Below are 18077 nucleotides of genomic sequence, written 5' to 3' on the forward strand. Positions count from 1 at the left end.
CCGCGGTTAGCCTTTTGCGATGTTTAATAGTTTGGGTGCTTTGACGACATTAGACCAAGGGTGACAAACTCTGTGCTAGAGGCCCCGTGGATGATGGGCACACCCCCAAGTTTACACCACTCTTTACCTCTTAGGATAAGAAGGGTGGTCTCTCCCATTTTTCTTGAAGTATGTGGGAGACAGAATGTCATTTTCCCACTTTTGATAGAGATACCGGTTCAAGAGACATCCACCTGTACCTTAATGTGAATGTGATGATGGTTCCTTGGTCTCAGTGTCAGAGAGACTCTGGGGAAAGGGAGTGACTCTGAGCTCCGGTTGCCACACAGGGCCCAGGGTGGCTAGATCTGATTTTGCGAGAGGAACTCAGAAGTCTGGATTTTTATGTGAAGACTGCTGAGTTTTAGCCATTGGCAGCTAATGTATAGTTTTTACAAACCCTGTGTGGGCCAAGTAAGACAGAGATGAAGGCCAGAGCTAGCCCTTGGGTCCCAAGCCTGTGGCCCCGGCTCCAGACCTCTCCTGTGGGCAAGAGGAGCAGCTGTGGCCTGAAAACCACCATGTCTCAGGGCTTCGGTCCTGCTGCGCTCCAGCTGGAGGAGGGCTCCTGATGAATTTGCTGGCACCACTGTATCCTCCTCAAGGACATGCTTGTAATTCTCGAGCCTGGGTTTGGGCTCCGTGAGGCCCCTCTCTCTGTGTGTCCACTGTCGGGGTTGAATGTGCTCCGAAGTGGGTCACCAGAGGGGGCCGCAGGGGTTGAGCTGGGGTGGGGGAGGGCAGATGGGGAGGGCAGAGAAAGGGCTGGCCACAGTGATGTGCAACTTTGCCCAGGGTGGGTGCTGAGCACTGGTGGTGGGGACCCAGTGATCGGGGCCGGCCTAGGCTTGTTTGGGGCAATGATTTTGGCCCAAGGATACATGCGATCGGGGTCTGCAAACACAGCAGTGCGTGGATGACCATTGGCCTGTGAGAGTCTGTGGGCCCCTGTGTTCAGCATTGTCACCTATTGGTGGCATCCCTCTTGAGCCCAGGAGACAGCTCTCTGCCCTGCCGTGCTGAGAAATCTGACTTAGAGTTTTTATGCACTTTATTTTATTTAACACCTTTGTTATGGTATGATTCCTGTACAGTAAACTACGCATATTTTTTAAAATGCATTTTAAACATTCTTCATTCAGATAGTATTTTTGGCAAGAGAGGTAGAAGACCTATCTCTTTACTGTTTTGCCGGACAAACAGGGGCCCAGAGACATTCAGTGATCAGCATGTCTGTGGGAGGGTTGGGGCAAAGGAGACTCAAGACCTGATCTCGTGCTCGGGTGTGAGGGTATAGTGTTGCCAGGGGGACCTCCTCGTATTGGTTTTAGCACTGAAAGTCCCACATCCTGGGACCCTCCTCCATCCTGGACAGACCAGGAAGGCTGGTCACCTACATATACTGCTGGTCTATGCACACTTCATTCTTTGTCCAAGTAGTTGGGTGATTCTTACTAAGGACTCATTGCACATTGACATGATGAGCTGTTCTGGAATGAAGCACGCGAGAAGATGAAGTGGGAAGGAAACTCCACGCCTGGAGGTAATAAATAGGAACTGCAGAGGTTTCCTCCATCTGCACACAAGCTCCATTAAAGAATTGGCCGATAAAACTGAGGTGTTCTGATGTGAAAAGTGAATGCAAAAATAAACTATGACTCAGAGGCAGGAGTAGGTGGTGCTGGAGTAGTGACAATCTCAATTTTCTGTGAAGACTGGAAGCTTGGTTCCTAAGGCCCCATCGGCAGCCCAGAAGGAGAAGAACCTATACAAATATGGGACTGTGTGAATTTGGGAGAATGGCCAACTCACGCATCGTCAGTATGTTAAAAAGGGATCTGGATCTGGAATCTCGGAAGGTTTGCTCTGAAACAGGAAAAAAAAAAAAAAAGAAATAACGTCCTGATGAATTTGCAGCTGGTGTGATTCTGGGATGCGTGGCTCCTGCAGGACCCCTCTTTCTCTGTGATGAGGCTGGTAGAGGAAAGGAAGCAGTAGGTGTTACGTATCTTGACCCTCCCACCTCTTCATTTCTGCACTCTCCTGACGTGTTTTACGAAGTGCTCAGTTGCACATAGTTGGCCAAAGAGCCGTCCAGAGATGGTGCCACCAGAAGATCAGAGTCAACCAGGTAACTCAGAGGGCTGGGACAGTGTGATCGGTGCCCCCGAGAACTGACGGGGGAGCAGGGTTCTTACTTTCCAATGCTGTAGACCTTGGCAGCCTGTGGGAGCTGGTGTCCAGCTGAGCCCTGGCTCTGAGGTCAGTGTGTGGGTTTGAAGCCTGGCTCTATCGTTCATGAGCAGTTTGACCTTGAGCCAAGTCATTAACTTCCTCTTGTTTTTCTCATCCATCAGTGAGAGAGTCCTTGTAAAACCTTGCTCCCCAAAGGGTTGTCTGTGGATCGGCAGTGTGGGGAATTCTCTGGGAGCTGGTTAGACATGCGGAATCTCAGATCTCACCCCAGACTTCCGGAATCAGAGTCTGTGTTTTGACCTGTGTCCTGCTGGGTGATTTGTAGGCATATTACAGCTTGAGAAGCACTGGTGCAAAGTACTTACAACGGCACCAGGTGCGGAGAGAGATGTTTTCTGGACGCTTTGACCCTGCTTCCCCTTTCTCCCTCCCCTTCCTCTTCCCCGTCTCCCTCTCTGCCTCCCTCTCCGCCTCCTCATTATTATTATATGGTTTTGAATTACTGGGGAAATAATTTAAAGCCGTTCACTTCGAAGGACCATCTTTATAGGTAAGATGAAGATCTGACTAGCAACTTCCAGCAGTTTAGAAACCAGATAGGAGATTAAGAGATACAAACTGCTCTGTATAAAATAAACAGCAAGGATATATTGTACAGCACAGGGAAATATATCCATTATTTTGTAGTGACTTTAAATGGGGAATAATCGGTAAAAATACTGAATTTCTATGGTGTCCACCTGAAGCTAATATCATACTGTAAATCAACTCTACTTCTATTAAAAAAAGGAACTCCCTCTTTATTGGGTTCTTCAGGGAGCAGTGCCCTTTTGAGGTCAGAGGGGACTAATTAGTGTAGGAACCTATATCTGGATGCAAAGCGAACCATAGAAGCACAAGATGTGCCAGTCGGGGTGTTTGCCCCAGTGCACGTGGGGCTCGCTGCAGGCAGCAGGGGAGGGAGCAGCCTTGTGCTGCAAGAGGAAGAGATACCCCGAACCAGAGTGTGCCACGGGGGGTGCCGTTGCAGGCCACCAGGACTCATCTGGACACAGGCAGAGGCCCCTTCTGGGCTCTTCCCTGTGGCGGAGACTGGGTGGCGGTGCTCAGCCCTGAGCTTGTCTTTGCCCTGTGGGGCTTGGGTCTGGGTTAATCGAGATGAGAGTGATGAGGCTAGGATAAACATACCGTGTTGGAATTCTTCAACCCGGAGAAAGAAAAGAAGGTTGGTGAACAATTATCGGAGCCTGGACATAGGCTGGACACTCACGTGCCTACTCTTTACATCTATTTAGTGCAAGACCCAAAGAGGTGGGTTTTGCTCACAGATAAGACTTTTAAGGGAGAGCTTTTCGGTCGGGAGGGTTGTTGTACCCCTGAGGGCTTAGCTGTGGTGCAGAATCTGGGAAAGGCTCTGTGCTCTGTCCAGGTTGGTGTTTTCTCCCTCCGTCCAGCGCCTCTTCCACTGCCCGGCCTGTAGCTCTGGTGTGTGATCTTCCTCTTTAACAGAGAAACACACGTGTGTGTTACAGAGCATCCCCCTGGGAGGTTACCTCGCAAGAGTGGAAAGACTGCTGGACCTGGATCTGGAGGACCCGGCCTGGTTTTGTCACTGTCTAGCCGTGTGGCCTCCGGCTGGCCATTCATTCCTCCGAGTCTTTTTGTTCTCTCTTAAGTGGAAACAGTTATCCACTCAGTCACTTACCGATTCATCCATTTCGCTCTCTTTATTCATTCATGGAACACATTCATTTACTCACGCTGTGGGTTATAATGGCATTTATTCATTCCAGAAATCTTTACCGAGCACCTGCCATGTTCCAGGTACACGGGGGGTGGCAAAGGAGAGACTCACACAGGGTTTTTAAAGATGAGGAGAAAGAATGCAGACAAGAGTATTGTGCCCTGAAAATGCTGCCCTGATGCGAACATGTCACCTCCCTTGTGCCTCTGAGGCGGTAACTCAGTGCACATCAGCCGTTTATGGGATGCTGGGGCTGGAAGGGGCCTGAGTTCTCCCTTGGAGAAGCCATTAGATGCTATCCTGGACTCCTGAGCATCACCGAGGACCCTTCCTGTCCCTTCTCAGCCAGGAGGATGGACGGGAGAAGTACCGCTGGTCGTTTTGCCCCTCACCTGCTTGTGAGCGCTCACCTGCTGAGTGTCTGACGCCGCTCTTTTGGCCGCCCCTTCCTGGGTGTCTGCTGGTCAGGGGCACGTGCTGTGTCTAAGCGTGTGTGTTTGGAGCAGCTCTTCCACAGTGACCCAGATCCTGGCAGAGGCTCTGCGCCCTTCCAACCTCGACATCTAATAAATATTAACAGCCCGCGTGTGCTCTTAGTTTTCTCTGCACAAACTGGAGTGGTTTGTCGTTCACGCGGGGGCATCGTTTGTAAGTGCTGACATGTCTACACGCCCGCTGTGAGGGAGGCTGTGTCTTGGTATGTCTGGGGACTCGCCCTGTGCTTGGCTCACGGGAGGCCCTCCAGCCACGTTTGCTGTGGAGTCAGTGGTGGCGGGACACCATCTGGGATTCGTCCCTCAGTTCCCATTCTTCTTGGGACTCACCTGTCCTTTTTCTTACTGCTTCCCCCAGTTCTAAGTATTACTAGTATTATGTTAATCTCTCAGGCTCGTTTTTAACCCCCGATTATATCCATCTCATAGGGAGTAAAATCTAGGGACAAAATCTCAGACGGGTTCCACTCTCCCGTTCTGTTTTTGAGGTGTGATGGCTTTCAGATTTCTGGCTTTGGAGGTGGGGAGTGGAGGTCAGAATCCCATGCCATTATATACCTTCTCTGTTACTTCGGCACATAACTCGTCTCGTCAGCCCCTGCTGTCTTATCTGTAAAACAGTTTTAATGATTGCGTTTGCCACGTGGGGTGGCGGGGAGGGCTCCCGGGGCCTCATGCATGTGAAGAGGGTGGTGACAGTCTCCGGCACCTGGCAAGCACTCAAGTGCGCGAGTCACTCTTCTGTTTTATAACCGTGGTTACTGGGGAGCCGGAAACCCGGAAGCAAGAGGGGAGTAACTACTGTTGGCAGCCGCCCGGCCCCGCTGCCCTTCTCCCATGTGAGGAACCTCCCATAGCACAGACCCGGCAACCCGAGGGCTGGGGGAGGGATGCGGTGCCCATCATGGAAGCCCTGTGCACGCTCGGTCACTTAGCGCTGCTCTCTGTTTCGCCTCTGGGGCTACCCCGTGAAGACCCTGAGGGTGTGTTTTTTGTTTTGTTTTGTTTTGTTTTTAGTCTTCTGGCATGCTGTAAGAACAGAACTTTCCAGTAGAGAGATGAGGAATTAGATTGCCTTTTGCAGACATTTCAACAGATGGCAAAACAAACCCCCGATCCCTTCCCCTCAGACAACCGCATTCTCTCTGCCTCTGGATGTCATGTGTTAAGCACTAATGCCGGCCGTGGTGAGGAGGTTCTCCTGGTTTCCGGCCCCGTGTCTCCCCATCCGGGGAGTTATCTTGGCCTCAGAGAAGAGGCTCGTGCATTCCCAGTAGCAGTGGCAGCAGTGCCCCCACGGGCTTGGGGACAGATACAGAGGTGCTTGCTTCTCCCTGGGGGATTGTCTTCCCAATTGCAATTTCCTGGTATCATGGACCTGCCGGGAAGGTCCAGGATGCAGCGGGGATGTCTGAATGTGGAGACAGAGGGGGCGATCTTTCTGCCACGTTTCTCACCAGCTCTTTTCTTCTGTCCTTCCTCCATACCCTAGGTGTACGTGTCTTACGACTACGGAAGATCATTCAAGAAAATCTCCGAGAAGTTCAACTTTGGCGTGGGAAACAGCAGTGAGGCTGTGGTCGCCCAGTTCTACCACAGCCCTGCGGACAACAAGCGTGTAAGAGAGGCCCCGTCGTTCCCTCACGGGGCTGTATTTGGGGAAGATGGCTGCGCTAAAGGGAGATGGGGGATGGAGCGCTTAGGCATCTTTGCAGCCTGACTGGTGGCCAGGGACTGCTTTTCTGCTCACCTGGGAGTTGGTGACAGTGTAATTCTCAGGGTGGAACCGTGCATAATCAAGCGGGTCAGGTACTGGCCAAGCAGGATTTCTAGACAAACAGTGGCAGGTTAAAGCACAGAAAATCTGCCAACCGCCAGCTAAACTGCCTGACTCATAGGTGGCAAAAATGTTACCCAGGTCCATTGGGACTGGCATGGAAGTCTCACCCATTCTAGGGTGACTGCTAGACTCTAGGTTTCACGGGCATCGCCAGTGCGTGCGCACATGTGTGTGCACATGTGTGCGCCCCCCTCCGACCTGGACTGGTATAGAGAAGAGATTGTGGCAGCTCCTGCTGCTGTGGCTCCTGATTTGTTTTCCCAGCTGGCTGGCCTGGGGCTTTGTTTCTGCATCAGAACCTGGGCAGTTTGATTTGGAGGAAACCTGGGCTTGAGATTGCCCTGGGCCCCAAGGGAGGAAGAGGGGGGTGCGGGAACCAGGGCTTTCCTGCTGGTTGGGTCGCTTTTCTTCCCCACTCTGGCAATCCTAAGCTCACTTCCAGGATGGGATGGCTGCTTCTAAGGATGCTGAAAAATGAGCTCCTTAGCAGCAGAAGCTCTCGGAGGGACGGTAGCTGCTGGACTTTGCTCATCCGGAAAGGAGTGAGAGTGAAATCCACAGGGTCCTCTGACCAGGTCCCCCCCACCCAGCACTGGCTTCTCAGGTTGCCTTTGGTCTGTGGTCTGTTAGCAGGGGCTGTCTTCAAAATATTTAGCCATCAGAATGGCACTGACCAATCAGAATAGACCCGGTCTGAGGGAGCTGAGCCGGCCATTAACCTTTCAGTTGCTGGATTGTGGGCAGGTGTTGGGGAGGGGACCAGGCCCCTGCGGCTTTGGGTGGGGCATTCATAGCTTTCAAGGCCATTTACTAAGAGAAGCATGTTTATTATTTTTTTTAACAACTAAAATAGCATTGCTGGTACCCGCTGGTTAATATCAGTCTGGCCTGACGGTCTCAAAGTGGAGGGGCAGTTAGGACAGATTCCCCTCTAACCTGACTCCCCGGTGACAGGACAGCTTTTCCCTTGGTGAAGAAAAGCACCGAAAAGGGGCTGGAGGGAATTGGTGCTGCAGTCAGGAGGGCAGGCCCTCTGTGCCCCGGCCCTCCCCTGCCGGCCTGGGGCCAGGCAGGCCTGGTACCGACCCAGGGTGCAGCTCCCTGGCTGTGCTGCATCTCGTGTGGACCCATCTGTATGCCCTGCCCCTAACCCCACCCCCCCACCCCAGCCAGGAATCACGCAGCACTTTGAATTGTCCCTTTGTCCGGATATACCTATCCATGATTGTTATTCTGATTACTACACGTTGCCCCGAAGTTCACTCTTGCTGAAGTTGTAGCCTTGAAACGCCCGTTGTCATCTAGAATCTCCTTTTCAGCCCCATCCTTGTCCCCAGCTCACCTCCGACCGCCAGGCACAGATGTCTGTAAGCAGCCTCTGTCTCCCTTCCTGCTGGTCGTGGCTTGGGGTGAGCAGCTGCCAAGCCCACTTGTCGGAAGAGTCAGAGACAGGAAAGATGCTGTTACGGGTTTGCAGAGGTGGTGAGGAATTAGTGCAGGGAGAGGAGATGGGGTTTTGGAGCAGGAGGAGGAGCAGGGCAGGGGCCAGGGTGTTGGGGCAGGAAGGAAGGAGAACCAGGGATGGAGCCCCAGGGGATGCAGGTGTGACTGGCGTGGCAGGCCTCAGTGTTGTCACCTTGAAGAAGAGGGCTCCTTAGATTTTGGGGATGTCTTGGAGTTGGTGGGAGGATATGGGGGGCTGCCTTCCTGGAGAACTTGGTGCCAGCTGGACCTACGGCCTGGGGCAGGCTGAGTGAGGTCGGGTTTGTATTCCCCAGAGTTGGCTGCGACCCGTCCCGAGACTTCTCAGGAAGGAAGTGACTCTTACTGGGCTGAAGACTTTGGTTACTTTTACCTTTGTCCCTTGGAAGGCAGATTGCCCCACCAGACCTACTGCTTCCCGAGAGAGTGCTTTGCCCCCCTCCCCAGGGTGCTGGGCCCCAGCAAATTGCCCGTGTGGAAATGTCAGGGTGGCTGCCCAGGAGGGCTATTGAGAGGTTGAAATGACTGTGAGCAGCTGCTCTGAAAGGTTAAGATGTCACACAAGGGCCACGTGGAAGTCTTGGTGGGTGGCTGGGGCGTGCCTGTGAAAGGGGAAGGCAGGTGCCGCTGGGCAGGTGGAGCGGCTGTGGGGTCATGTGAGTGTTTGGGTCTATTTTTGAATTAGCCCGCCATCCCACTTCCTTCTTCTCGGTCACCCGGGTGCCGCCTCTGGGACCAGTGTGCTGCTCCAGCCACCTGGTGGTTCCGCCAGCCTCGTCCTGCACCCAGGATCAGCCAGCAGTGTCCGGATGTGTCTGGGCTCTCTGCAGAAGGTCACTGGATGTGCAGTTGGAATGGAATGCCTCAGTGGAAGCCAGAGCTGGTCCTGCCCTTTTGCAGGCGGGTGTTGGTCCCGTGTGGAATGGTAAAACAGTTTGCTCTGCTTCCTTAGGTTCCCGCCTCCTGGAGAGGTGTCCCTTCACTGCCTCCTCTGCCCTCCCTCCTCTCACAGCTCCCTTGGCTTCTCCAGTCAAGACCAGAGAGAATCACTTACACTAACACAAGGATGAATTCTGTAGCATCTTTTGTCAACTTTCCAGAGGTCTTTGTATTTTAAGAGGAAACATAGCTTTCAGCTAGAGGTTGGAGCACCTCTGGAATATTAAGTGGTTGCAGACAGGCTTGGAGAGGTGGGGGCATGTGAGGATGCTTCAGAAGTCACACAGGTTAGGAAGCACCCAGTAGGTCAGCTCTGCTGGCAAATCTATAGGGTCGCCTTGAGCAGACTTGACATGCAGTTTGCCTCAGGACTTAAAAACAGAGTAGGACGTTCTGTGCCTTCCTACTATGTGCATATGGGACAGGTTTACTTAACAACAGGAATTAGAGCTAGGGCGTTCAACTTAAGTGAGGTTGGATCAGAGAAGCGAAGGCTCCTGGGTGCTTGAGATTAGGGCTGGAACTTCACAGATGGGCACGAGTTCAGTAGCTCAAGCAGAGCTGGTGGGAGCCCTCGGGGAGGAGAAAGGAGTGGGCAGAGGCATTGGGTGCCAAATGTGGTTCCTCTGCAGGCGGCAAGGGGAGGGTTTGCACTGAATGACTTCACGATGTCAGGGACGCCCCGTCGGAGGAGCTTGCTTTTTGCCTTGAGGACTGGAGGGAGCCGTGGAGGAATCTTGGAGTTGGGGAGTTGCTGTGAAGACTGACTCTCAGGGACCTGTGTCTGCTGGCAGTGTGCAGGATGGGCTGGAAGGATAAGATCTGAGAAGAATCAGAAAGCGAGCCCATGTGCAAATATGGGCATGAAGTTGCCTGGTTCACTCAAGCAAACCTAGTATCACCTTCCAAGTATCTCCCTCCCTGCTGGGTCCCAGAAGTCGGGAGGATGAATAACACGCGGGGCCCACTCCCAGGCTCCTTCTAGTCTCTAGGAGGGCCACGGGCCACACTAGTAGCTCTGGGAATAAAAAGGAAGGCACTGATGGTGAAAAACATTTTAGAAGGAAACACAACAAGGTAGGCGGCTGATTGAAAGTGCGGCCCGAAGGCAGGGAGTGGAGTAGAAATTTGACCCAGATTGTGAGCATTGGGGCTGGGAGGAGGAGGGTGGCGTGGATAGAACTTGGGACGTGGGGAAGGAGAATTGGGTTTTGGGGTGGAGGCGTTGAAGAATTCAGTTTTGGACAGAATGGGAAATCTGGGCACATCAGTGCAGGTGCTGAGAAGGTAAAGAAGGTCATGAAACTAGACTCTCAGGCAGAAGTCGAGGTGGGCGGTGGAGACTTGAGGGTCACGGAATGCTTGCTTCTGGAGGCAGTCGTTGAAGCTCTGTGGAAGGATGACCCATAAACCAGGGTAGCAGCCAAGGATGGAAGAGTTTGGAGTTCACCTGAGGGTAAGGAGCTGATGAAGACAAGGAAGCTGGAAAGAGAGAATCAAAGACAGACGGTCGGGGTGGGGTGGTGGGGGGCAGTTGGTGAGACAGTGTCGCAGAGGCAAGGGAGGTTCCTGGGCACATTTAAGGAGCGGGTTAAGAGAGGGGGTACTTCAGTGAGCCTAACAGCGCAGTGTAAGACCGATGGATTCAGTTTGGGACATGCTGCCTTTTTGTTGGGAGAAGAAAGGTGAGGATTGAGGAACCAGCCAGAAGCTGATGTGAATGTTGCCGCCTCCTGGTCACCTTGCGTGGTGACCCTAAGCGTCAGTGTCCTCAGCAGTAAGAGGGGAGGTAACTGCGTACAGCGCGGACCCGCCTGCGGTGGGCGCTCCGTGGGGGGAAGGAGGGAAGGCGCGCCGGGCTTCCAGCTCAGTGCCTGGCACATCCTAAGTGCTCTTGCACAATTACAGCAGAGCATCCTCAGGTCTGAGACTGGGTCCGTGATTTCCAGGTTCTCAAAGGTGAGTCTGCAGGAAGCCATGAAACAGCTTCTGGGGAAAAATTTTCAAACTGAGAGAACACTCCCTTCCCCAGTAAGCAAGATGGTTTTGGAGCAGGAGGTTGGGCTAAGTTCTTTCTCAGGGACACTCTTATGCCCCAAATTGGGATGGTCCTTTTAGGATCATAATTGTGTTTATCACATTGTGTTTGGTCCCAGGAGCTTTTGCTTTCACAGCATTGACTGCCCTTTGGAGTTAGATTTAATGAGGCTTCTCCAGAGTCTGGACTTTTACATTAGATCCTGTGGAGGAAACACAGGAGAAAGAACGTGTAAAAGACATTCCTGGGAAGTTTACAGTCTGGATGTGGGGAGAGAGCGCGCAAAGGAAAAGGAGCAGGAACATCTGAGAGCAACATGCAAACAAGTGTTCCCGCAGCCGAGGCTGGAGGCGCCGAAAGGATTCAGAGTGAAGCCGGATCTGGCTCAGGCGGAATCCGTTAGGGAACATGTCCTTGGACGGGATTCCTCCGGATTGTTGCTTTCCAGGATGTCAGTGCCTGGGAGTTGCTGGCGCTGGGGCCCCCTTGCTCTAGTTCAGGTTTGCGGTCGTCCCCTGAACCACCTTGTACTTCTGGGCTGTCCTGCAGTTCTCTGTGTGCACGAAAGGCCTGTCACCACCTGGGATTTCCAACCTCATGTTCTGATACCTCCCATAGGCCCTCAGGACTGTCGTCAAACCTATGCTGTTTTTTTTTTTTTTTTTCCTCCTCCTCTTTTGTTCCCCAAATCAAACTGCCCACAACTTGGAGTCTTCCTTTCCTGTGGAAGTCTTGCCTACCCTGCAAGGCTCAAATCTTCCATGGTGTCTTGTCTGATCTCCAAGTCAGAGCTGATCTATCATCTGTGCTGTTGTCGGACTGTGTCCACGTTTTCTGATTTAATCTCATTTCCTTTGAGTGTAGCTGGCCGTGGACATGTCTTTCTCCCACATTAGATTGGAAGGTACTTAAGCGGAAGGATTCTCTGCTTTCTCTGGGGCACCGCCAGCATGTGGTCTGTGGTGGAGATTCAGTGCACGGGGGTTTAGTTGAATTGCCTCCATCCTTTCCCCTTGAGAACTCGTTCGGCCGGCAGTCACTTTCCAGCCAAACTTGTTCAAAGTTCTGCACTCACCTGTGCAGAAGTAAAATAAGGTGAGGGCTCTGCCCATCTGCTGTGCCCCAGCAGGACTCTGCCAGCCCCAGAGCTGCCCTGTCACCTGGCATAGTGGCAGGAAGGAGACGCTGATCTTCCTGAGTGCTGCAATGTTGGGGATCTTCCTGGAAAGGCGTGGCGGGGGGTGCAGTGGTGGGTGGTCCACAGGCCCATCGTGTGCAGCCCGTCTGGAGAGCAGGCCTCTGTCCAGCTTCCTAGAGCCACCCTCTGATGATGACCCAGTGCCCCACCAGGGAGTCACAAAGCCCAAGTCAGCTGAAAGAAAAAATAGAAAAGGTTTGACTAGCTTCATTAGCAGGTTAAGCAGGAGCACTGGCTGGCTTCACCGCAGCCTGCCTGCACCCTTACCTTCGCTGAGCCCTGTGTACTGTGCACTGGTGTCTCTTTGTTGCCAGGAGATGATGGGGAGGCCATGCGGAAGCCCTGCGGGCCCCGGGCACCTGCATGCTGTCAGGGTGGGGCTGTTGGGGTTCCCATCCAGGCCCTGCTCTAAGCTTGACTCCCTTCCCTTGCAGTACATCTTTGCAGACGCTTATGCCCAGTACCTCTGGACCACGTATGACTTCTGCAACACCATCCAAGGCTTCTCCATCCCTTTCCGGGCAGCCGACCTCCTCCTGCATAGTAAGGCCTCCAACCTTCTCCTGGGCTTTGACAGGTCTCACCCCAACAAGCAGGTAAGAGAGCTTCAGGAACACGGTCAGATGGGGCTCCTCGAGTGTCCTGCTCTGCCGGTGGGGGTTGCCTGTCCTTTGCGTGCCCTCCCCTGCCCCTCCCTCCTCCCCTCTCAGGCTGAGCCTTGGCAGCTCCTGTTTCACTTCCCATGGCTAAGGAAAGATACGTCCCCGGCACTCTCCGTCTGCACCCAAGCCAGGGAGCAGCGCCCAGCCCCGCAGGCCCTCGCTCATAGTCACACATCAGGCCCGTCTCGCGGCAGGTGCACCTTCGTTAGTCCCGGCGGCAGAGGGTCAGTCGGGGGTGAATCAGAGAGAACCAGGTAGAGAAGTCTGGAGTCTGAGCTCTGCGGGGTCCTCTTGTCGGATCCTGTTCCGCCTTTCCCCTCCTCCACCTTAATCACACTGTCTTTGCCCACCAGTTATTTGAAGTTACCATGAGCTCTAATATTCGCCCTGTGTGTGTGCTTGCACATGTAAAAAAATGTGCCCATTTTCCTTCTTTAACTCGGATTTGAAGGAAATGTGAGAGATGGGGGGTGATCTGAGTAGGATTTCTTTCTCAAAGTTGAAACTTGAAACAGGATCATCGATCTGGCATAATCGTGTGAAACCTGTCGACTGGGTCCATGATGAGTATCGAATGGCTTTGCTCGGAGGAAACGTGGAACGTTTCTTTTCCTTTGCAGGTTGCTTAAGCAAAACCAGACCTGTTTATCTTCGCTCGCCTTAGGGAGGAGCCTCCGTGTGGGTGGCGTAGGTGGGTTATTGTTGTTTGGTCTCCTGCCTCTTATTCCGCAGTCCCCAGGACCACAGGAACCCTCAGGCTTTGTCTTTGGAAGTTGGGGGCTTTGGCAGAGATCAGCAGGTCGGTTCCTCATGGCCACACCCCATGTATTTGGTGGATTCCACTTGGTGCCTTTGACTTTGCACTTAGCCAGAGTCCTCTCCACTCAGCTTTCATTGTGAGTTTTTAAGGACGCTTGTTTCCCAGGCAAGAAGTACCGAGTGTAACCCTTTCATTTTAACCATCCTCTGAGGGCCCGTCTTGAATAAAATATAATTTCTGATCATCTGTAAATGGAAGACAAGTCACAGTCATTTTTCCTTCCAGCTGCTATTGTGGAGAAGAACACAGAGGTGCAGATCTGTCCTCCCCTCCCCGCCCGTGCTTGCCTGTGGAGTAACCGAGGTGGCCGCGGGGATCCCCGCGCCCGTCTTCACAGGCGGCACGTGGTTGAGGGTGGGGTTTCTGGGGGTGTTTGCCGGTGATGCCTCTTGTACCGTGACCACTTCTTGTCACTTTGGTCTTCGCAGCTATGGAAGTCGGACGACTTTGGCCAGACCTGGATCATGATTCAGGAGCATGTCAAATCCTTCTCTTGGTAAGTCGTGCCATCTAAGAAATGTGAGTGACCACATCTCCTTGTTGGAGGACAGACCGGGTCCTCACCTGAAATGTGAAGCATTTGCTTCAGGAATTACACACTCCAGACCTGGGAAATAGAGCTGCAGGAATAACTGACTCACTAGGGGATGAGAAAGGAAGGTTCCTCGCGAGAGGAGTGACGGAGCTTTTGCGTTTTTCAATCCATGAGGCAATTCAGGGGAATCTTGAAGCTCTTGCATGTATTAGAGTTTCTAAAAGACCTTCATTTTTAGAGCATCATACCAGAAGTGGGGATTTTTTTCCCCTAAAATTCATTCGTTCATTCATAACATATTTTTTTGAATGTCTGCTGAATATAAAACATGCTCGATGCTTTAGGGGATAAGAAGTTGAATAATTGATGGATATAGTTATTAAGGAGATTGCAGGTGAGGAGATAAGAAAAGTCATTTTGTGCAAATAACACACATCATGAAAGAAACACAGAAGTCCCACAGACATAGATTGAGAAGCCAGGGGAGGGGTGCACTCCTTCCAGACGGGAGGACCCTAGGCAGCTCCCCGCAGGCGGCTCCTGTTGGTCCAGGATGTGCCTGACGGGGTAGGGCGTGGCTGTGTGGAGGTGCGCAGGACAGGAAGGCTAGACAGGAACAGGATGGCCAGAAGCAGAGATGAGTCTTGGAAACACTGAGTCTTCTCTTTGGACCGGGTACTGGGTGACGTTTGGAAGCGGATGCCAGTATTAGACTCTGCAGTGCTTAATAAAGGGATCTGGCCTGAATTCTGAACACGGTGCGGAGCCGTGGTAGGTCTTTGAGAAGGAAAGCGAAAGCAACAGGGTTACACTTTAAGAAGCAGAGTTGTTTCTGGTCTTAGTTGCTTCTGATCTTTCAGTTACCGGGATGTTGTACACAATCTGGAATACATGAATTTGTACGTTTGCACACGAATCTGTCAAACAGATTCCCAGGAGTGGACTTGGCGGGTCAGTCAACCCCTTCGCACCTGCCAAACTTCAAACCTCTTGCTCTTTGCCGCCCCAGATCGGCTCCACCTGTAATCTTCCCCGTTTCAGTCTCTCATTGCTCAGGTCAAAAACTCTTGAGTCATCACTGAGTCCGTGTTTGTTCATGCATCACGTTCAGTCTGTCAGGAAATCCTGCTGGCTCTGCCTTCAGTGTGTAGCCAGGATCCACTACTTAGCTCCTCCTTTGCTCCAAGCCACCACGGTCACTCGTTAGCGATCCAGCTGGTCTTTCTGCATCTACACTTGTCCTTCTGCCACTTCTCAGAACACGGCTGTGTTGATCCTGTTCGAAGCAGGTCAGATCATGTTGTTCTCCGGCTTTGAACCAATCAATATGCACCATCACTTCTTTCAGATTAAATGCCAGGTACATTCCTACCACAGGGACTTTGCACTTGCTATTTTTATTTTCTCTGCCTAGAATGCTTTTACTAAAGGTATGTTTATGGCTTGCTCCTTTGCCTCATTCATATCTACCATCACCTTGTCAGTGAACCTATCCTGAGGATCCTCTTAAAATTGCAGCTGTTCCCCTCTCATTCCCAATCTGCTGCACCCTGATCTGTTCTTTTTTTGCACTTACCTCATTCTGATGTACTCTTATTGTGCTTGTTATTCATCTTTCTTCAGGAGAATAAAAGCCCCACAAGGGCACAGACTTTTGTCAGTTTTACACTGATATATATCCCCAGTGAATGTAGCACTGAAATTGTAACTTTGCCAGGTTTTCTATAGAAAGTGTCAGATTTTGCACTCAGCTCAACGACATAGAATTGTGTCTCTCTCCACAGCCAGTGTGTTGGGCAAGAAATAATAGTATCTCAGTGTAGTTTTAATTTGCATTTTCCGTATTATGTATGAGTTGGAACATCTTTCAGCCTACTTAACGGTCATTCTTTCTTTTTTCTTTTTAAACATTTTTTTTATTGAGTTATAGTCAGTTTACAATGTTGTGTCAAATTCCAGTGTAGAGCACAATTTTTCAGTTACACATGAACATACATATATTCATTGTCACGTTTTTTTCGCTGTGAGCTACCACAAGATCTTGTATATATTTTCCTGTGCTATACAGTATAATCTTATTTATCTGTTCTACATTTTGAAACCCCAGTCTGTCCCTTCCCACCCCCTGCCCCCTTTAATGGTCATTCTTATCTTTTTAGGGGACGTGTCTGCTCATGCTCCTTGCTCTTTCCCTGTTGGATTGTTAGTCTCTATATGATTGATTTCCAGGAGCTCTTTGTATATTTGAGGTTGGTCCTGTGCTATGCGAGAGAGCTTGTATGTGTGTGTTCATTTATTCTTATTTTTTCCAATGTGTCGTTGGTCTCTTGACTTTTACGTGCAGTTTCAGCCCTCTTTAAATGTAATGACCCCACGAGATCTGTCTGTGCATCTCCTAGCCCTCTATTTGAAGAGGAGCGTCTTCGAGTTGGTGTTGCTTGCTTGGTCATCGAGGGCAGTAAAGAAGGCTGGAGCAGAATGAGGCCTCACAGTTGAGTGTCTTCAGGCTCCAGTGGCCCTCCTTCTTATAGAGGGCAGCTCTTTCTGAGCCTTTTCGTTATTTCCCTTGGGCAGACGTCATAGTCTTAGTGAAATAAAACCCAGTCTCATCTAAGCACAACCTCTTCCCAAGGAATACCATGAGAACTTTTTTTTTTTGGCTTTCTTTGAGCTTTAAGGGGACAAATTACTCTTTTATCTGTTTAGAGAGTCATCTATTAAGGGGGCAAACCAGCAGGATTACTAAGTAGAGAACTTCACGTTTGGGAGTTTGTGTGTGGTGCCTTCTGCCTCTGTGCAGACATGCAGGTAGACATCTTAGGGGAGAGGACCAGCCTAGCTTATTTTGGATAATTACATGTCTCGTGTCAGGGAATTTCAGGCTATTGGGGAGATTTCCCTCTAGGATTCCCCATAATAGGTGAGAGTGTAATCTAACCTCTCAGAGAATAAAGGTGCATACATTTGTCCGACAATGCTTGGCAGCCCTGGAGCAGGAGTGAGGAAGACCGATGACTTGTGTTATCCAGAGCTGCAGACTGGCGACACAGGACAGTGGAAGAGCTACGGGGGAGGGGCTCAGGGATGCCCCGAGGAACATCACTGAAGGGTTGTAAGTGAGGCGGTGAGGCCAGCCCAGGACCCATGACTGTGCTCAGAGACGGAGCAAGGCTCGGAATTTCCGAACGAGGGTAAAGAGAATTGGGAGGAAGTGTCAGTGAGCGTGGAAAGTGGGAGGCTGGTGATTGCAAAGTACAAGAATTTGCAGCAGGAGCAGCTCTCGGAAGTGGGAGGTTCAAGTAGGGATTACGGAAGAGAATTGGGATGAAAGTCACAGCTCCTTCCATCGCTAGATGCTGGCTGCTGCTTTTGGCCAGGAAGGAATAACAGAGGTGAGCGCTGTCTCAGAATATCTGAATAAAGGTCCCTTCTTCTCTGCCTTTTTAAAAATATCCAGCGCGTTTTAATTTGCATATCCTCCAGGATAGAGGAAGTACTTTAATGAGTACTTCTAACTGTGGAAAAGAAGAGAATGTGTCCTCCTGCCACCCTACGCCCTCCCCCGCTCTGCACACAGCATCTGGTGACGAGCATTTACTTGTCTCCTGCATCAGGACGGGCTGCTTTCTCCAGTGTCCGACTAGGACTCCAGATTGTGGAGCCAAAGTCACATTTTCCCTGGTTACAAAAAGAGGAGCTTTTGTTTTTCTGTTTCTTATTTCCCTTCTTTCCTTCCTCCTCCTTTCTTCCTTTCCTTTCCTTTCCTTCTGTCTGTCTTGGAATATGCTGTTGACAGTACATCTTTGAAGGAATTTTCTTTTGTTGCCTTCATGATCCTGAGAGCTGTTGTGCCTAAAGAACTGTGCAAAGACAGTTGCATTAACGAGCCCCCCTTTGTATCCTTGGGTCATCACCGCATCCTCACTACGAAGCTCTCTTCCTGATTTCTCCAGCTGTCTTTCCCGCTGGCAGAATGCCCACCCCACCCGCCCCCTGGCCTTGGTGTTCCTGTGCATGTGAGGAAACCCCGGGCAGGTTAGCCATCTTCCCAAGCTGCTCTTTGGGGCCGTACGGGGGGGCTCACCAGTGC

General features: G+C 51.4%; 1 protein-coding gene across 4 annotated transcripts in view; it reads left to right on the top strand.

Annotated features, from left to right (window-relative positions):
* The window catches only part of SORL1 (sortilin related receptor 1), a 147168-nt gene that overhangs the window by 16326 nt on the left and 112765 nt on the right, over positions 1–18077 (top strand). For all 4 annotated transcript variants that reach the window (XM_064482157.1, XM_064482158.1, XM_064482159.1 and 1 more), the window contains exons 3-5: positions 5966–6091; positions 12405–12566; positions 13881–13948. In XM_064482157.1, coding sequence (XP_064338227.1) covers positions 5966–6091; positions 12405–12566; positions 13881–13948 — 356 coding nt within the window. The remainder of the gene's footprint in view (positions 1–5965; positions 6092–12404; positions 12567–13880; positions 13949–18077) is intronic.

Source organism: Camelus dromedarius, chromosome 34 (genome assembly GCF_036321535.1).
Source record: "Camelus dromedarius isolate mCamDro1 chromosome 34, mCamDro1.pat, whole genome shotgun sequence".
In the NCBI taxonomy this organism is placed as follows: Eukaryota; Metazoa; Chordata; class Mammalia; order Artiodactyla; family Camelidae; genus Camelus; species Camelus dromedarius.